General features: G+C 42.1%; 1 protein-coding gene across 2 annotated transcripts in view; it reads left to right on the top strand.

Moving 5' to 3' along the window:
• Positions 1-18,870, top strand: part of BEST3 (bestrophin 3) — a 259,667-nt gene that overhangs the window by 194,735 nt on the left and 46,062 nt on the right. For both annotated transcript variants that reach the window (XM_078654059.1, XM_078654052.1), the window contains 3 exons: positions 880-1,034; positions 14,404-14,481; positions 14,573-14,725. In XM_078654059.1, the coding sequence (XP_078510185.1) occupies positions 880-1,034; positions 14,404-14,481; positions 14,573-14,725 (386 nt within the window). The remainder of the gene's footprint in view (positions 1-879; positions 1,035-14,403; positions 14,482-14,572; positions 14,726-18,870) is intronic.

Here is an 18,870-nt window from a genome sequence, read left to right as displayed (position 1 = left end):
TTACTGGAGGTAGCAGGAGGTGTAGTTGGCCGCAAGAGCCTCAAGAGCCAAGGGAACTTCATCTCCCAACTTGTAGTGCACCAAGAGGCGCATTTGCAGAGTGGTGGCGAAAGGGGACTCTCAGCAAACCCACTGTGTGGGACTTACTGGAGTTAACAGGAGGGGTAGTTGGCCCTATGTGTGATGTAATATATGAGATCATAAACAGTGTATTGTGGGACGTAAGTTATTGTTAGCTCAGTTAACTCTAACTGCTGAATTTCACTGGTTTTGTACGAGTGAAATCTGCCCCTAATTATAATGTCCATGTAACCTATTTTTTCTTTCATTGAATTTCCAAGGTTTTTTCAATTCTATTTGCAAACTATGACATACCTGTAATCTTTGGTATTTTTCTGTGAATTTCTAAGGTTTTTTAAAAGCTAACTCCTCACTATAACGTCCCTGTAACCTTTGCTGTTTAAAATGCCCTGATATTTTCCAGTTATGATGTGCAATACACAACGCTAATCATAACTCAGCGGTAACATGCTAAATCACTGCCAGATCTCATGCAGATCTACCAAGAAGCGCTAAAGTTATTAGTGAGTCAAAAACGTTTTTCCTACCTTCTTTTATATCCCACCATTGGATCTGCATGAAACCTGGAGTAATTAGTTATGTATTACTGACAATATTGGTACAACAAAGCCCAACCCTGCCCTATGGGGATTTTTGGCACAGTAACCCAATTTGGGTGGTAAGATTGCACTAGAAGTGGCGCTTACCAGTATTGCAACAGCTGTCTTCAATGGCTTCTGGTGTGACTGATGAAAAATGTCAATGGTAAAGCTTGGTCTCTTATTCCATAACAATTGTCACCCACTATCTTTAAAACAGGCTTCATGACATCAGAGGAAAGGAAGTTATTTGAAGGTCTCAAGTCTCCACACCAGAAGTACTGGGTTCCATTCATTTGGTTTGGGAATTTGGCATCTAAAGCTCGAAAAGAAGGAAGAATCCGAGACAGCGTGGACCTGCAGTTAATAATGCATGTAAGTCGAGGTCCCATATTGTTATTTGCATGTGTGTATCGTACATATGTTTCGTTTTTTCTTTATTTCCGCTTTTGTTTAATTCTGAGATGCATTAGTCCAAGGAAGATCGTATTACTTGAAAAAGTGACTTTGAAGTATATTCAGGAGCATCAAAAACAAAACATTAACCAAAATGATAAAAATGTAATGAGGAGCTTACCAAGTCAACAAAGATGTTATTTGTGAAAGGTGATTAACTCCTCACATATCTCTGTATTTGGATACAACATCCCTCAAACCTGTAAGAAATAGTTAACTGATATCCTCGCGCACTTTTCAACTTTATTCTGGCCTGAGTGAAACATACTCATGGACAAGTTTTTGTGACCCAGACTCACAACGTTATAATACGTGATTGTGCATTTCTTATTTGACAAATACTGCGGGCTCGGCCTGTTTACATCATCTGCAGGTTTTATTAAAGACTGCTCGTAAGGAGAGCGTGGTACTTCCTCCATTTTAGGGCATAGAACACCGAAATAGGCATGTGAACGTTTTGTATTTTATTGTATGATATTAGTGTATATATCGATATGCATTTAATCCTCAATTTTTATATCAATGTGTAAATGTATTAATGGGGTATTTTACTATTATTATTTCACATTTTCCTTCTTTTTTTCTCTCGTTCTTACGATTCACTTGTATGTATTTTGACTGTACTTTAGAGGTCATACTGACCGAAATAAAGTTAATTGATGATGATAATGATTGTACTTACTGTCCCAGGGCCAACAACTACTTCACATGGTCTAATAGGGGAAGCAAGTGCCTAATAGTGTCACCCTTTGCCCATGCCATTGCAGTTGGAAAACATACATACAAACCATATCGAATTGCAATTGGGAGGGAATGTCCCTTCCATTTACCTATTTGTGATTCAGTGTGCTTCGGTAAACCCATAATGTGTGTTGGAAATACTTTTCCGACACACAAAATGAGTTTAATACATACCTAAACGCCGTATACGGTCTAAGGGGCACATGCATCAAAGGCTTTTTGCGATCGCAAACAGTGCAATTCACAAAAATCGGCAGTTTGCGATCGCAAATTGACCTTTGGAAATGCATGAAAGTGTTTCCTATGCACAATTTAAGAATTTGCAATTATATGTGAATTCTTAAATTGCGATTACATTTAAGGAATCGCAATTTGCGATTCCTTACATGCAATGCTAGAAGCACTTTCAAATAGCGATTTCACTAATTGGGACCGCAAATTACAGGCAAACCAAACTTGTCTGTAGTTTGCAAAAACTTTCAAAAATGCCCTAAAATACATTTTTTAAAGTTTTAGGTTACACCCACACATGCCCTTGGGGCATGTGTGTGCGTAACATGGGTGCACATCACAATTTCAGGGGTGCAACAGGGTGCCATTTTGACACCCTTGAAATTGCATGAGCAGTTTGCGAGTACCTAATGGTACTCGCAAATGGCGCATGCAATCTCCCATTCATTCCTATGGGCCTATAGGCCCATAGGAATGAATGGAAGTCATTCCTTAATTGCGACTCGCAATTTGCGAGTCGCAATTAAGGAAGGTTTAGAAATCGCTATTTTTATAGTGATTCCTACATGCATAGGCTTTTGAGATTCCTTAATTGTGATTCCTTAATAATCGCAATTAAGGAATCGCAAAAGCTACCTTGATTCATGTGCCAGTAAAACCCTGTGCGTTTGCGAATTGCAGGGTTTATGACCGTTTTTTTTTTTTACATGTGCGAGAGCTGTTTCTGTACAGTGGAGGCATGAGGCCTGACTGGAGAGAGGTAATTGGCAGAGAGATACAGAACAAGACTGATGCAAGCCAGGCTTTCAAGTATTTTAGAAAATAATGTAATTCGTTGTACTAGGTGGGAGTGAAACAAAAGAATGGGTCGGCTGGAAAGTTTTAGAGTTGCAGATTTAAAACATTTTTTGGTAGGTGCTAGTTGTAAGGGAATGAAGAAAAGACAAGTAAGGCAGAGGAGTACCAGACAGGAGAGAGTAAAGCATTTAATGGATTGGGAACTAAATGGACAGATTGGCAGATTTACGGGATAACCTGGATATTGGGGTGTGGGCGAAACTAGAAATAGAATACTGAGGTTTGGATAGTAGATGGCTAAGACGTATGGCGCAAAGTCATCCAGAAAGAGAGATGATTATAAGATGAGTATTCAAGGTGGAGAGAATGGACTGTTATTAGTACATCAAGCAAGTCTTTAAGTGATGAGGTTCTAGAAATATCCATACTTTTCAGTCCCAAGAACCACAAGTAGCGGGGTGTTTGCTTGTTTGTATGATTCAAAATGTTGAATTGAATTTTTTACATCATTTACAAAAAAATCCTCTAATTTTAGAGAGCTGATGTTGAGTGTGATCCAGGGCTTTGGGCAAGATGGTGCAGGGAGAATGTGCCTAGGTGATAGTGTGAATGAAAGTCATGTTTCATGGTATTATTACATTGGTCTAAGAGTGTAGAGATTTACAATGGTAAGATTCAGTAAAGTTGAGAGGAAGACAGGGGAGAGTTCAGTTTTATCTGGAAATTGGGTTGCAGCAGTAAAGTGGGGCAGGTGGAACATTGATATGGATTTTCCAGCGACACGTATTCAAGTTTGCTAGTGTGACTAACACATACATTCACTTCCCTAGGTCTGACACTTACAATATCAAACTCCATGTTTTCTGGCCTTGTCCATGAGCTTTGTGTATCACTCAGATAATATAAACTTGATGTATGTACAGAGGTTTGCATGGTACAAACTGTGGTCAAAATTAACACAGTCTGCTCTTCAACCTTTGGCTGTAGGTCATGTTTACTACATCTGGGCGACACAGACAGTGCAAGGCGTCTGCAACACTCAGATGTCACATCCACTTTCTGCAAATCAGTGACAGCAGGCCATTCCCTGCTGCATCTAAGTAGTACACAAAATGTACAACTTGTAGATATACAATTGTCTTTGTTTCAAAGAAACAAAATGCCAAGTGGGCTGCGATGACTTGGTGGTCCACCTCACATTACGCTTTTGCCATAAGAGATTCTGCCATGTTGGCAGAAGCTCTTTTGTCAACAAATGCACAGCTCACACTGTGAGGGGAACTTCCAACATGACCCACAAAAATCAATGAGGTGGACGGAGTCTTAGTTTCTTTCACTCCAATTGTTTGATGGCCTCCATCTAAACTCAAAATCTCCCTCTAAATCACTTGCAAACGTTGTGTGCTTGTCTGACATGGTTTTGCATCTACTTGCATTTGAGGTTTCCGCAAATTCTCTTTATTTCCATCAGATCTCTATTCTACCATGTGTTAGTGGACTAGATGACTGCTCTGGGTTTTTTTGGCTGTGCTTGGGCAAGCCTGTTCAATGGGAAGTTTAGGTAGAGATTGTCCAACATGGTTTCAGGGTTTTTTGACCTCCATCTTTGACTTGAATATAGGTTGAATTGAACACTTCTTTACTGCTGTTTGCATAATTTCTGACTGCCACATGTTGTGCAGTTTGTCTGATTTATAAGATAGGGAAGGAAGTACCAAGATTGATTTGACCACAACAGTGGTTGCAAAGACATATTGGGGGTTTCTATCCTGTATTCTCAAGGAAACCCACTGCCTGCTTTGATTTAGGCCAATTGACCAAGAAGTTGTAATTGCCTATAATGAGGTTTGTCCTGGTAACTGTTTGTAGGAGTAGATCAGTTTTAGGACTAAATCTACGATTGACAATTTATTGATGGGCTGGTTGATCAGAGTGATGATGAGTGAGCATTAGGGTTGGTGATACATCTTGTGATTATGCATTCAACCAATCAGTTAATCAATCAGGATTCTTGTACAGTGTGACTTCTCATCTGTGAGGGTCTCAAGGCACTGAGGGATCGGGGGGGGGGGATCTGTGGTTCAGTCAAAGAGCCAGGTCTTGAGGTCCTTCCTGAATTGCAGCAGTGATGGTGATTGTGATTGCCTGAGGTGCAGAGGCAGGAGGTTCCAAGTCTTTGCAGCGAGTAGGAGAAGGATGTTCTTCCAGCTGTGGTCTTGCAGATCAGTGAGATGGTGGCCAGGGCCAGTTGGGTGGAGCAGATATATTTGGTGGGAGTGTAGAAGAAGAGGGGTGGTTGAGGTAGGCAGGTCTGGCGTTGTGGCTGGACTTGTATGCATGTGTGAGGAGCTCAAAGGTAATTCTCTTATTGAAGGGTAGCCAGTAAGGGTTTCTCAGGTGGCCGGTGGTGTGTCTGTGGCATGGGATGGTCAGAAAGTCTGGCAGAGGCGTTCTGGATGTTCTGCAGTTTCATTTGGAGTGTCTGGGCGGTACCGGTGTAGAGTGCGTTGCTATAGTGGAGTCTGCTGCTAACAAGCGCATGGGCGACCATTTTCCTGGACTCGTTGGGGATCAGCTTAAAGCTCTAATGAAGCAGGAGGACAAAACGGCGCTGATTTGGTGTTTCATTGATGAGAGGAGTTCAGGATGATGCTTAGTTTTATCCATGGTCCGTTGGTGTGGGGGGTTCCGAGCGCTGCGGGCCACCAAGAGTCATCTCAGACTAAGGGGTTTACATTCGAATGATGTTGACATTTTGTGCAGGTTAGAGTTACAGTTTCAACCAGTTATCCCACCCTGAAGCTTGGACTTTCAGTTCTTTATAATGATCATGTTTTCACTCAATCATAATTTGGTTAGTCCCATTATATGGTTGTTGTTATCAATGAGCAGACGCAGCAAGTCCAGAGCATTTGTCAGGGCTGAGTTAGTGTAATGAGATGCGCTTTAAGTTGGGAGCTAGTGCTGATTAGAGTGTGTGCTGAAATGTCTGTTAGTTTGTGAGAAGCACAGGGAGAGCTGGTAGAAGGATCTGCCATCTGAACATGGAGCTTAGTGTGGGCTTTGGTGGCAGGGTAACCTTTGCATGACTGGCTGATTTTGTCAAGCAGGTGATTCTGCTCGTATGACTCCCAGCTGCAATGGCAACAGGTTATGTCAGGAGGGTTGGGATCAGCCATTAGTTTCCTGTGTGTGTGGTGGAGGATCTGAGAGTGGAATTAGTTAGTTATTCTGTGGTAGGATTTTTTGATGATACAGTAGATCCGTTCTAATTTTGATTGGTTTCTTTCATTAGCCTGCATCATGATCATTGTTGATGTTGATTGTAAGTTTTCTGCATGATTTAGATACAAGCTTTGGATGACTTTGAGGCCCCTGTCAATACACATTTCTGATATTACGGTGAGCTCCTTTCAAGGTTAGCAGTGATGCTGCTGGTTTCTGGGTGACAGAAAAGCTTAGGATCTTCCGGTTTGTAGACTTTGTAGGAGTGTCTCTGGATGCAATCTCCTGGTGGCACATGAGACCCTTCTATGCATTTGTAAAATACCATGTAACGTTAGATGTGCACTTGCAAAGCTCACGTTCACCCTAAAGGGTGTCTTGGTGCTGAAATAACAGATGTTTAGTACTACCTTACTCAAAGAAACGTTTGAGAAATAGTTTTGGAAGTCATCTCTAAGTCATCTCTTCTGAGTTCACCAATTGATTTAATCATTGATTGTCTTGAACTATGTACCATTGGGAGCTGAGAGCCCTTCGTCGGGTATTCGTGTGGGCCATGGGTAGCATCGGGAGGTGTCAAGGCACTGAGCTCAGAATGGAGGAGGTAAACAAACTAATGGTAAATGCTTAGTTGCAAAGCGGGTAGGTTAACAGCAATCCGCATGTCCAGACATGCCTGCTGGCTACAGTGGCCAGGAAGTATACAGATAAAAAATATAGGAAGATGACAGCTTGCACAATAATTACCGGGAGAGTTTTAAATATAGCATTGCTAAACTCAGCAACATCATTACTATTTTAGAGCCCTGAATAGGTTGTAGGTGCTGTGAGTTACTAAACGTAGAGTGCTTGGAATCATTCATTTTGCTGTCTTAGATAGCCAAGCTTTTACAGTAAACTTTATATATGCATACAGTCATCTGTTAGCATGCTTCTCGTAGCCTAATAATACCCTTTTAGGGACACCGACCTTCGGGTCTCTTTTATGTAACAGCTCATTTGTTAAACGTATAATACACCTGGATGTCAGTCTAATTCTAAGAGGGCTCATAGCCTGGATTGCTACCGCCACTGTGGGGGAGTAAAGTCTAGGGCAGCCATAAACTCTGTCCTTTGCATGTAGGAAGATGGTTACATTTCCAGTGGAGGCTGCATGAATCTTAGATGTCCCGGTTGTGAGAAGTCCCTCAAGGTCTGTGCAAGTTAGATCAGTTACTGGGTTTCTCTGGGAAGATGTATGAACAGTTCTACCTTGCATACAAGGTTTACATCCTGAGAGCCCCTGCCTGGCCATTTTAAAGATGTCCAACAACAGCTGCATGCCACACATAATCTAAATGGCAGGTCAAACATTCTGTTTACCTTGATATCAACATCAGCACCCTATAGCGCACTGGGACAACCTGTTGGGTTTTTGGTTACAAAAGCGTTCTTTAAGCCGTATACCTCAAACTGTGAGACAATTCACATTATGAAGGTCCACGAGGATTGCACATCTGTGGACATCTGCCCCACATCTTTTCTGAGAATGGATTCTATTGCCCTTGAGCATGACCCCCCAGCGGCTCATCAAAGCCACAGAGGCTTTCAAATTCACATTGACACATTCCAAGGGAAATGTGTGCTGGGCCAATTCTTCTGTGAGCATCACAAGCATGAAAGATGAGAAGTAGGAATAATGGGACAAAGGGGTGAAGGTGCACAGGAAAGCTGGCTTTTTTTTCGTACAGGTTAGATAAGGACACAGTCATAAATTGTCTCTCTGCAATGTCAGCTTAGGGGCCCACAAATATAACCACGGTCCCAGGCTGCCCCAGACACAATTTGAATGATTACTGATATTCACAAATGGATGAGAAACTCAGGTATCCACATATGATTCAGGATTTTTTAAAAGTGAATGTGGAATGCTTAAGACTTTGTAGTAGGGTGACCTTACGTTAGAGGTCAGTGTAGTGTTGTGCAAAGTCCTGATGCCAGCTACTATGTAGGATGTTTTATGCCAGACTTAATGCCAGCTACTACTGAGGATGTTGTATGCAAGATTTATTGAAACTCACACCACACCAATCCTCAGACACATAAATAAAGATTGCAAAGTTGTTGGACTTGGCCCTTTCTGCAAGGTCATCCCCAAACGTTTTGCCTTCACCCTCCTCTTTTCTGAAACCCATTTTTCTTTGCTTCTTAAACTGCACATTTTACAACTGCTGACCAGTGCTAACATGTTTGTTCTCTCATCTAAATATGGTAGAATTGGCCTGCACCCAATTGGCATATGTAATTTGCTTGTAAGGCTTTCAGGAAAGTGGCACAACATGTGCCCAGGGCCTGCACTAATAGTAGGCCTGCCACACTGATTCTGCCACCCATTTAATTGGCCCTTTAAACATGTCTTAGGCTTGCCATTGCAGCCTGTGTGTGAAGTTTTTAAACTGCGATTTAGATCTGACAAAATAAACCATTTGCCAGGCCCAAACCTTCCTTTGTAATACATATATGTCGCCCCTATGCCCCGAACAGCCCAAAGGGCAGGGTGCAGTATATTAAAAAGTTGGACACATACTTTTAAGTTTCACATGCCCTGATAGTGAAAAATTCCTAAATTTGTGTTATTTACTACTTCAAGGCCTACCTCTTCCATAGGATAACACTGGGTTACCTGATTGCACGAAATAAGTGATAACCTTCAATTGGGAGCATATAGGAATGCCATGTTTGGGGTCTAGGGATCTGTATTTAAAGCCTTCTTTAATGGTAAAGTTGGATCTTTCACCATAATTCTGAAAATGCCACTTTTAGAAAGTAAGAGCAAGGGGTGGCCTTGTTTGTTTCTGTTGTGTTTCTGAATTAAGACTGGTGACATAATGTTTGTATAAATTGTTGTTTTGTATAACTTGATTATGTATCGTTTTTTACATCACACTACTTCACCACGAAGTTTCTATGTTTTTGTTTGATCTGTGGCATAAATATTTGTAATTTATTCTAGACTGAAGCGTATCTAACTTTTCTCACCCATGATTCGAATGTGGAGTAAAGTATATAGAAATGAGCAGCAAATAAATGTCTCAAGCCAATATCAATTGAATTGTTGGTTCATAGGGAGAGGATGTAGCCTTACGGCTAGAGCATGTCAAAGCTGGGGAACTGGGTTTGAGTCTCACCAACGACGCTCACCATCCTGTGATTCTGGGCAAATCACTTAATCTCCCTGTGCCTGACAAAAATGAATGTGTCCTTGTGTAATAAAACTGGTGCTATGTAAAGCGATCTGATGCCTGATATGTTCTGGTCTAGTTCACCCTTGAAAGGTGACGGCTAGGACACTTCTTGCTCTTAGTTTAATACAGCCCCGCCCAGTCGCCTAGGGCCAAACCCTTTGTTGCTAATACTTTTAGAAAGTTGGCATTTTCCTGTCCCAACAATTCGGTGTCTGCTGCCTGGATCCTAGGTCACATGACTAAGTGTAGTTGGCAGGTGGTCTTTATGTATTGTTCCCAGACAGCAAGACAATGGGAAGATAGGTGTTGGCAGGATAGGCCACTCTGAGTTATTGAGGTGGATGAGCTGTCACCTACAACACTTGCACATCACAAAGGCCCTGCCTGAGCACTCCCACAAAAGGGTTTGACACTATTGTATTCTGACCCCAGACAATTTGGGGGCAGGGCAATGAGGCAGGAAATTCCAAGTACTTCTGGGGAGTGGAAACCTCTAGACGTATTGATAGTGGGCACAAGGTATAAATATTGGATCTCACACCCTAACTCTTCAGTACACTTCTGGACCTGTAGAAGACTCTGTCATGAATTATGACTGCTGTGCTGCTGAAAGCACTGCCACTCTGCTGGACTGTTGCCATGCTGCCTTCTTACCTGCGTGAGAAGGACTGGATCTACAAACTTTAACCAGGACCACCAGAGTGACTCCAAGGGCTAGTCTCTTATAACAGGCACCTGGACTCTGCAAATGTGTGTCCTATCCTGTCAAGTGGTGCCATTTAAGTCCTGGACCCTTGGAAGTGGGCCTTAAGGGACTCTTTCCATCTACTTTCGGTGGATATGTTATCTGAGGCCCTTACCATCTTTCCATGTCCTCTTTTGGGCAATTTGGAAGAGAATCTTGGTCTCTTCCACAAATGGCTGATAGCCAGATTTGAGACCTTAATTCCCGAAAAACAGCTTAAATCAGGTGAACACAGAGCGTCGGCCCCATGGTTCACTCCCCAGTTAAGGGTGCAGCGGCAGGGTTGTAAAAGGGCCGAGAGAGTTTGGAGACGGGCCTACGATCCGACTGAAAAATTGAAATTTCGAGCGATAATTAAAGCCTACCATCAGTCAATCTGGAATGATAAAAGGCTTATTTCGATCGTCGTATTGATGAGGCTGAAAATGGCTGTAAAGAAATTTTTTAAGTTGTCCTGGATTTTACTTCCCCAGCCATCTGCACTCCATCTCATACTCATTCCGAAGTATGGATAAAACAGCTTGCAACTTTTTTCGTTAGTAAAATCACAACCATTCAAGCCTCTCTTTCCCACTCCAGCTCTCAGTTGGTTTTGGGTCCTTCACCCCCCCTTCATTTATGGAGAGTCTAGGCCCTTCTCTTTCACAATTTCCACATCTGTGCCTTGATACTTCTCTCGACCTTCTGTCAAGTCTGAAATCAGGCTCTCCACTTGATCCGTGCCCGGCTAAACATCTGGGGAAGGTGGCACCTGCCTTAAATGCCTTGCTGAACCACCTTCTGAATTTTTCACTGTCTACTGGTGTGGTTCCGCAGGCATGGAAACATGCTTTGATCCTGCCATTGATCAAGAAGCCTACCTTGGACCCCCTCATCCATGCCAACTATAGGCCTATTTCCCTTTTCCCTGCCCTGGCGAAAGTGGCCGAGAGATTTGCACATCGGACGATTTCCAATTTCATCGAAGGAAACGATCTGTTTCATGACACGCAATCTGGGTTCCGAGCAAATTATAGCACGGAGTCGGCTCTTCTCGAGGTCACGGATGCCATCAGGGAAGTACTCGACTCTGGGGGAAGAGCCATGTTGGTAATGCTAGATTTGTCGGCGGCGTTCGACACCGTTCCTCACGATCGCCTCCTTGCAAGACTCTGGGAGAGCAGCATTCGGGGAACGGTGTGGAATTGGCTTAAATCCTTCCTGGCCGACCGCCGGCAAACGATCTGGGCGCCCCCTTTCTCCGCTGGTATGGCTCCGCTAGAGGTAGGGGTTCCGCAAGGTACCATTCTCAGCCCCATGCTGTTTAACATCTTTATGGCCCCTCTGGCGGAAGTCGCGGAATCCTTTGGCCCCAGATCGTATCTTACGCCGATGACACCCAGCTCCTATTCTCTTGTGATAGGGGCGGGTCATTCGACGGCATACAGATCAGGAACTGCCTGGGTGCGGTCTTTGAGTGGTTCAGGTGTAATGGATTAAAGTGCAATTCCGATAAGTCGGAGCTGCTCTTTTTTGGATGCACCTGTGAACCAGATTGGAAAGCTTGGTGGCCACGAGATATGTTTCCTCCTGACAATGTGTCTCTCAAGGCTAAAAACTTGGGAGTGATTGTGGACAATGAACTGTCCTTTGGGCCACATATTTCGTGCCTTTCAGGTAAATGCTTCGGCATTTTACGGATGCTGAGGAAGTTTCTTCCTCTAGTGTCCTTCCAGCATAGGAAGGTTATCGTTCAGGCCTTGATCGGATCTCGACTGGACTATGCAAACGTTCTCTTTCTGGGTCTACCAAAATATCTTCTGACCCGTTTGCAAGTAGTCCAGAACTCGGCAGCCCGTGCTATTTACGGGCTCCCGAGAAGAGCAGGTGCCACTGTCCTACTGAACACCTTACACTGGCTACCGATCGCAAAGAGAATTCTTTTTAAGAGCTTGACTTTTGCCTTCAAAGCTCTACAAGGCTCTGGCCCTAAGTACATAAAGAAACGTCTCTCCCGATATGTACCTAGCAGGTCTTTGAGATCATCTTGTTTATCTAAAATGACAGTCCCGGCAATCAGGCGTGCAAGGTTGGGAGGTCGATCATTCCGCTACTTAGCCCCGAAGGCGTGGAATGAACTACCACTTTCTCTCAGACAGGCTCCCTGTCTCCTTGCTTTTAGAAAAGAGCTTAAAACGTGGCTTTTTACCAAATAAACCTTTTCCCCTCTCTTCTGCCTGCTTTTTAGTTGTTATGTTGTTGTCTTGCTTGCTGATATTCTTCGCTAAAGCGCCGGGATGCTCCTCGGAGTAGCCGAGCGCTATAGAAGAAATAAATTAACATAACATAACATAACTCTGCCAGCCAACCTGTGGATCCAAAAGAACCAACACATCTCCTCTGTTGTGCGGCACAAACCTGGGCAGAAACGATGCATCTCCCAGCATCAAGAACTTCGCATCACCTTCACAGCCTGCATCCTCATCGTATCTGCTACTGCGTGGCGCATCACCAACCCAGGCCGCCGCATCTCAAGCCCGTTGTTGATGGCACTCTCGATGATGAGGCATCGCAAGCCACGCAGCTTCCTCCGAACCAGCCAGTGCACAACGCATGATTGACGCAGGAATTCGCGTTGCAATCGCCCCCTCACTGACAGCCTTTTTTATGACAATGCAGGATTTTGAATCGCAGCCTCACAGCTCCTCAGAACTGACACAGTGTGATGCATCGCTGACCCTGACCTCGCATCACCTTGGCTTAATGATGCATCCTCAACGCGGGATCTTGCAACGCCCTGCAACCTAGATTTAAGGTACTGTTATACAGCGGGTCTAACTCGGTCCCTGTAGCCAGCCCGCACTCCTTCACAGTCTTCCTGAACTTGTGACTTTGTTCTAATCTTGTGTGACCGGATAACCACAGTTAAAACTTTGTGGGTGTTGGCACATCAACTCATCAACAGTACATCAATGACAGTGTAGCACATTAGACTCCACAATAATAAGAGAGGAGTAGATTGGCAAACCATGAAGGTTTATTAGAGTTTGCAAATTTACAAACTCAAATTATTAGTCAAAAATCCATAATTCCCTTCAAAAACATTGTTCAGTACAATCCAAAGTGAGTCAGAATAGAACGGAGGCAAGGTATTCAAAGATAATCATATGCAAGTAGAATAAGATTCAGTTTCCCAAGAAGGGAAATTCCCTAATGCTAAACTGAGGATTCAAATGAGGTTGTGGAAGTTAAGCAGCAGATGTTAGGCATTCAAGCCTCTAAACACAGCACCAAAATGAAGACGCAATTGGCTAAAAATGAAAGGATTTGCTCAGTAGTTTAACTCTGATGAGCAGGACAAAGGCAAATAAAAGGTCTAGTAGCAAGTCTCAAGAGCATGGAAAGGGGCATCTGTTTTCAAGCTAGTGGGAAAGCATAACTAACTCTAACTCAGCAATGCAGAATTAAATCATACAATTTCCAACCATATGGAGCACTGCCCACAAGTCCCAAGAAGTTGTGACCAATCACAATCCAGCATTTCCCGGTAACACTGCTATGCCTTCCTTCCCAAACATTGCACAAAGGAAGCTTACCGCTGTGCGATTTTCTGGAGATGATTTCTGGAGATGATACATTGCTGTCAGCTTGTCTCAGGTATAGGTGCACAAAACTCATTATTAAGCTTTCGGTGAGACTTATAAGGGATAAACAATTCTCACGGAAAGTAAACAATTGAAACAATGTACATCTTGGCTTCGGGAACGAGAGAAAAGTTGAAAGAGTACAGCATCCAAAAACAAATTCTTCACTATTAGCATGAGTCATTTAACAATGGCCTACATCGACTATGGCTAACTTAACGTAAACACACTAACTATAGTTAAAGTATAACATGGAAATCACACTTTGAACATATGTATTTAATGTGCAATTGTACGTGTGTTCAGCAAAACGAAAAATAGTGACAGAGCATCACCAACAGCCAGAGGCCTTTAGTGAACCGCTAACAAGTTTCTGGCAGTCTTAACTCTTGGTAGGTCAAGTTTTTAATACAGATTAGTTTCATAAGGAATGTATAAAGACTTGTAATTTGTTGATGTCACTAATGCAGGCAATGTCACACCATTCCCTCTATGATTGTGGTGAAACGAATCCACATGCAGAAATTATGGGTATTAATATATGGGAAGCTGTTCATGATACTGTTACTTGCAAGTCTTAATGGATATTAAAGTTCCTTTGCAGAACGAGGAAATCTAATCTTGCTCATAGTTTCTTAAAAACTGAATTTGGATGTAGTGTTTTGTGAAGCGTTCTAATCCTTTTTTTCTTTTCTTGTTAGGAGATGCTTAGATTTCGCTCCTGGTGTAGCCTCCTGTTCGGCTATGACTGGGTGGGCATTCCTCTGGTGTACACTCAGGTACAAGCATGGGGTTGTCTTTGAGAGTAAAGTTGTCCAGACAGATGTGTTGTTGTCATTGGTGCTCATGTTCCCTTCTTTCTGCTTCTAGGTTGTCACTCTTGCAGTGTACACCTTCTTCTTTGCGTGCCTGATTGGGCGTCAGTTTCTGGATCCGAACCAAGGATATGCTGGCCATGATTTAGATCTTTACATTCCAATATTTACCCTCTTACAGTTCTTCTTTTATTCGGGCTGGTTAAAGGTAAACATAAACACTTGCTTAACCACAAAAATTATCAGTGATCAATGTTTAGTTGTGTTACAGTTGTTACTACAGTGCGGCCACTGTAAGTGGTTTGCATAAGGTGCCACAAATGGCCACAAGTGGGCATCCTAATGTTAAATACAAATTTAAAATAACATTGTTGCAAGGAAAAAATACCACCCAATTGGAAATGTTTATTTTGCTTCTTGGGGCTCCAAAATTCCTTGTAATGGCACTAACATAAGACAGTCAGGTTGCAGTCTTGAAAATTCGCTTTCAAGTCCAATAGTTTTGGTGTAAATATGTAACAAAACAGGATTCATGTTCATAAATCTCCATGATCTCTGTCACACCTGTGACTGAGTGACACCTGGCTTGTCACAATCATGTTATTTTATGTTGCTGGGTTTAATAAAGCACAATGTTCGCCCTAAGGTTTCTTGTCACTAATTGGCCAAAGACAGACGCTGTCAAGGGTTAGTTAAAAGCCTGATTAGATAAAACAAGCATTTGTAATGCAATCGGTCTCGCCTTTGGGACCTTATATGTATTTAGCTTTGCAGCACTTTAACCTGGGTGCTGAAATATCTACTGTTCTTTAACATGGAGGACAAGTAAGCACCAAACTGTGTGACAGGCCATGTATGGTAACACATGGAGAGAAATATTGCCTTTCAGGGGGAAATGGTATAGTCCAAACCTCTGTTTTTAATATAAAATCAGGGCCTTCAGTGGTCATATCATCGAAAATACGAAATTTGAAAAAAATATTATTGTCTACGTGTGCTCGTGGAAGACAATTTCTCTGTACTGGAATCTAGAGAATGCTAAAGTGATTCTGGTATTTTACTGACCTCTGCTGGTCGCTTTCTATCAAGAAAGTTAAATAGAGGCATTTGCCAGAAAAAAAAGTCCCTCAGCAAAAAACTAATTTTGGCATTTGACTGACCTCTACTGGTCGTTTTCTTTTTTTTTTATTATTTTTTTTTTTTTTGGGAATTTGTGTAGCAGGACAGACAAAAGTAAGAATAAACTTCATGATATACATATAGATACATATCTACAGACATTTCATTCAGTAGGTTTTAGGCACTTTATAAATCAACAAAAGCATTAACTCGGTATTACATTAGCTAAGTCTTATTTGTCCTCCAATTTGTTACCGGGGTCCATATCCGTTCTCCCATAGCACGTTTACTAATACCTTTAGATTCATATAGGCATATTTCAATATTATGTATCCCCAACATTCTAGTAAGCCACATCTGAAAAGACGGGGGATTTACATCTTTCCACCCAGCTGAAATCAATATACGGAAAACTGCAACAAAAATAAACAACAAGGCTGCTTCATCTTTCCCCAATTTCAGGTTTGCGTCAATACCAGTAATCATCAGTGTCGGGGTTAATAAAATATTATGACCGGTCAGGCCTTCCCAAAATCTCCCCATCTCTTTTTTGATAAACTCAAGACATTTACAAGAAAAAAACATGTGCATTAAATCTGCTTGACTCTCATTGCAACAGGGCATTTATCATTTTCTATCAAACCCCAGGCATATAGTTTCGATGGCGTATGATACAAATTAAAAATTGTTTTATAATGCTGTGCACGTAAATTGGATGCTCTTAATACCCGTTTGTTCAAAACCAAGGCTAGGTCTAGATCCACCTCTGGGTCATTTAATTTAGCGGACCAGTTGGTTTCCATCTTTTCCAAATCATCAGGGACAGCTTCTAATAAGCATCTGTATACAGTCTTGATCTTGTTTCTGTCCCTTTCTAAAAGCTTAATCATTGGGATTCCTGTGAGGAATAAGCTCTAGGTCTTAAAGGTTGTATAGTTCGGGCTATTTGGCCATAAAGAAGCCAATGACTTCTAGGAATGCCATATCTCCTCTGGAGTACCTCAAATCCCAAAACCTTGCCTTCTTCCACAATATCTCCCAGAGTGGTTATTCCCATTCTGTCCCATATCATAAAATTCCTATCACCTTTTAACTGAAAGAAGATACTAGAGTTACGTAACAGTAAGTGGGGATTAATTCTTGAAACATGAAAAAAATTTAAAACTGTATTCCAAGTCTGCCACATGCTTAACAAAGTCTTTAATCGAGTGTTTTTATAAAATCTCCGTTCTAATTCCCCCCGAAACAAACCTAGAGCTCTATCACCCATAAGCATTCTGAAGATTGGGGTGGGATTATCTTCTGATAAGGGTCCAGTTCTTGTCTCTGCTTTTGACTGGACTAAAATATGCATTTGGGGCAAAAGGCATGACCAGTGATATAGCCGTAAATTCGGTAAAGCCATACCCCCCTTTCGTGCGGAAGAGACATAAAATTGGTGGATCGCCTTATCCTACCATACTGCCATACAAATCTTATAAATGTGGACTCCAGACTTTTCAAGATTTTTTCTTCAATTAGTAGTGGGATTGCTCTGAATAGGTACAGCACATGAGGAAACATTAACATTTTGACAGCATTAATCCTCCCAATCAGGGAAAGGTGAAGTACATCAATTCCCCTTAATTCTTTATCAATAGAGTTACTTAAGGGGGTATAATTCTCTTCAACAATTTTATCCACTGAGGCGTTGATCTTAACTCCAAGATAAGTTGCTGATTCAACAAATCTATGATTGGTCCTAAGGATATTTTTAGAACAAATGATCTGGGTTTTTGTATCGTTTAGCAGGTATCCTGATTTTGAGCCGAAGACTTTTGCCAGCTGAACCAGGATGAGTAGTGCCTGCTGTGGATTGGTGGTAATCACAGCGAGGTCATCGGCATACACCAACATTTTATTAGAGTACCCCTTATATACAACTGGTTGAATTCCCGGATTAGCTAAAATCTCCTGAATAAGGGGGTCAATATACAAGGCAAAGAGAATCGGGGAACAGGGGCAGCCTTGACGCGTCCCTCTCTTGATGTTTATTATCCCTGATTTCTCGCCATTGACCATCACTCTGGCTCTTGGTTCCACATACATTGCCCGAAGGGCTTCAATAATTTTAGGGCCAAAACCTCTGCCTTCCAGTATATCCCAAAGAAAGCTACACGTAACACGATCAAAAGCTTTCTCCGCGTCGAGCAGGATCATTGCCATCTCCCCCCCGCCGCAGCACAAGCATCAAATAAACTAATGGCTCTAATTACATGGGATAAAACCGTGCTGCCACGGGGACACAAGACCACCAATGATCCCACTCAACCGATTAGCTAATATTTTAGAGTATAATTTGATATCTGAATTTAATAATGTTATAGGTCGATAGGAACCCGGGTTACTCGCCGGTTTCCCTTTTTTATGAAAAATTATAATGTTCGTTTCTCTCCAAGACTGTGGAGCCAGACCTGAATAAAAAATCCCATTAAACAAATCCAGTAATAGAGGGGAAACCTCATCCTCTATTATTTTAAAGACTTCCAAAGGTATACCATCTGGTCCAGAGGCCTTCCCTGAGGCTAGTCCCCGAAGTGCATCAAGGACCTCATTCATTGTAATATCCCTATCTAAATCCACCTTATGTGTTCTATCTAGTTTAGGGCCTCTATCACAAATTATTTCTCTTTCATTACTTCCAGGTTTTTCGTATTCATACAGCCTTTGATAAAAGTTTTCAAATACTCTGCGTATTTCCGTTTCTTCCGTATATTCTATGCCTGCTTCTTCAATGTGAGTGATAGTGGATTTTGCCTTCGCTTGTCTTAGCCGAAGGGCTAAGGCCCTACCTGCCTGTTCACCAGTCTCATATCTCTTATCTCTTGATGATTGGAACTCCCTAATTGTCTTCTGTGTTATTTCTTCTGTAGGTCAGCTTTCACAACCGTTAAAACTTTTAAACTCTCTACACATTCTTTCCCCCTCGCAATATCTTTTATATGTTGCTCCTCTGCTCTTCCTAATTTCACCATTAAGTTGTCAACTTGCTCTCGATCAATTTTCCTAAGTCTTGCAGAGTAGCTTATTGTTTTCCCCCTTAGCGCAGCCTTAAATGTATCCCACACTTTATTCCGAGGGGCGCTATATCTATTGGTATCAAAGAACTCTGTTACCCATTTTTTGAGATGGTCAGTAAATCTTTTATCCATTAATAATTTTTTTTCAAAAGACCTGGGATTTCTTTTTCTTTTC

The sequence above is a fragment of the Lissotriton helveticus genome, chromosome 1_1, assembly GCF_964261635.1.
Source record: "Lissotriton helveticus chromosome 1_1, aLisHel1.1, whole genome shotgun sequence".
NCBI lineage: Eukaryota > Metazoa > Chordata > Amphibia > Caudata > Salamandridae > Lissotriton > Lissotriton helveticus.
Note: the sequence above shows the minus strand (reverse complement) of the source record. Positions and strands in the feature narration are given on the sequence as shown.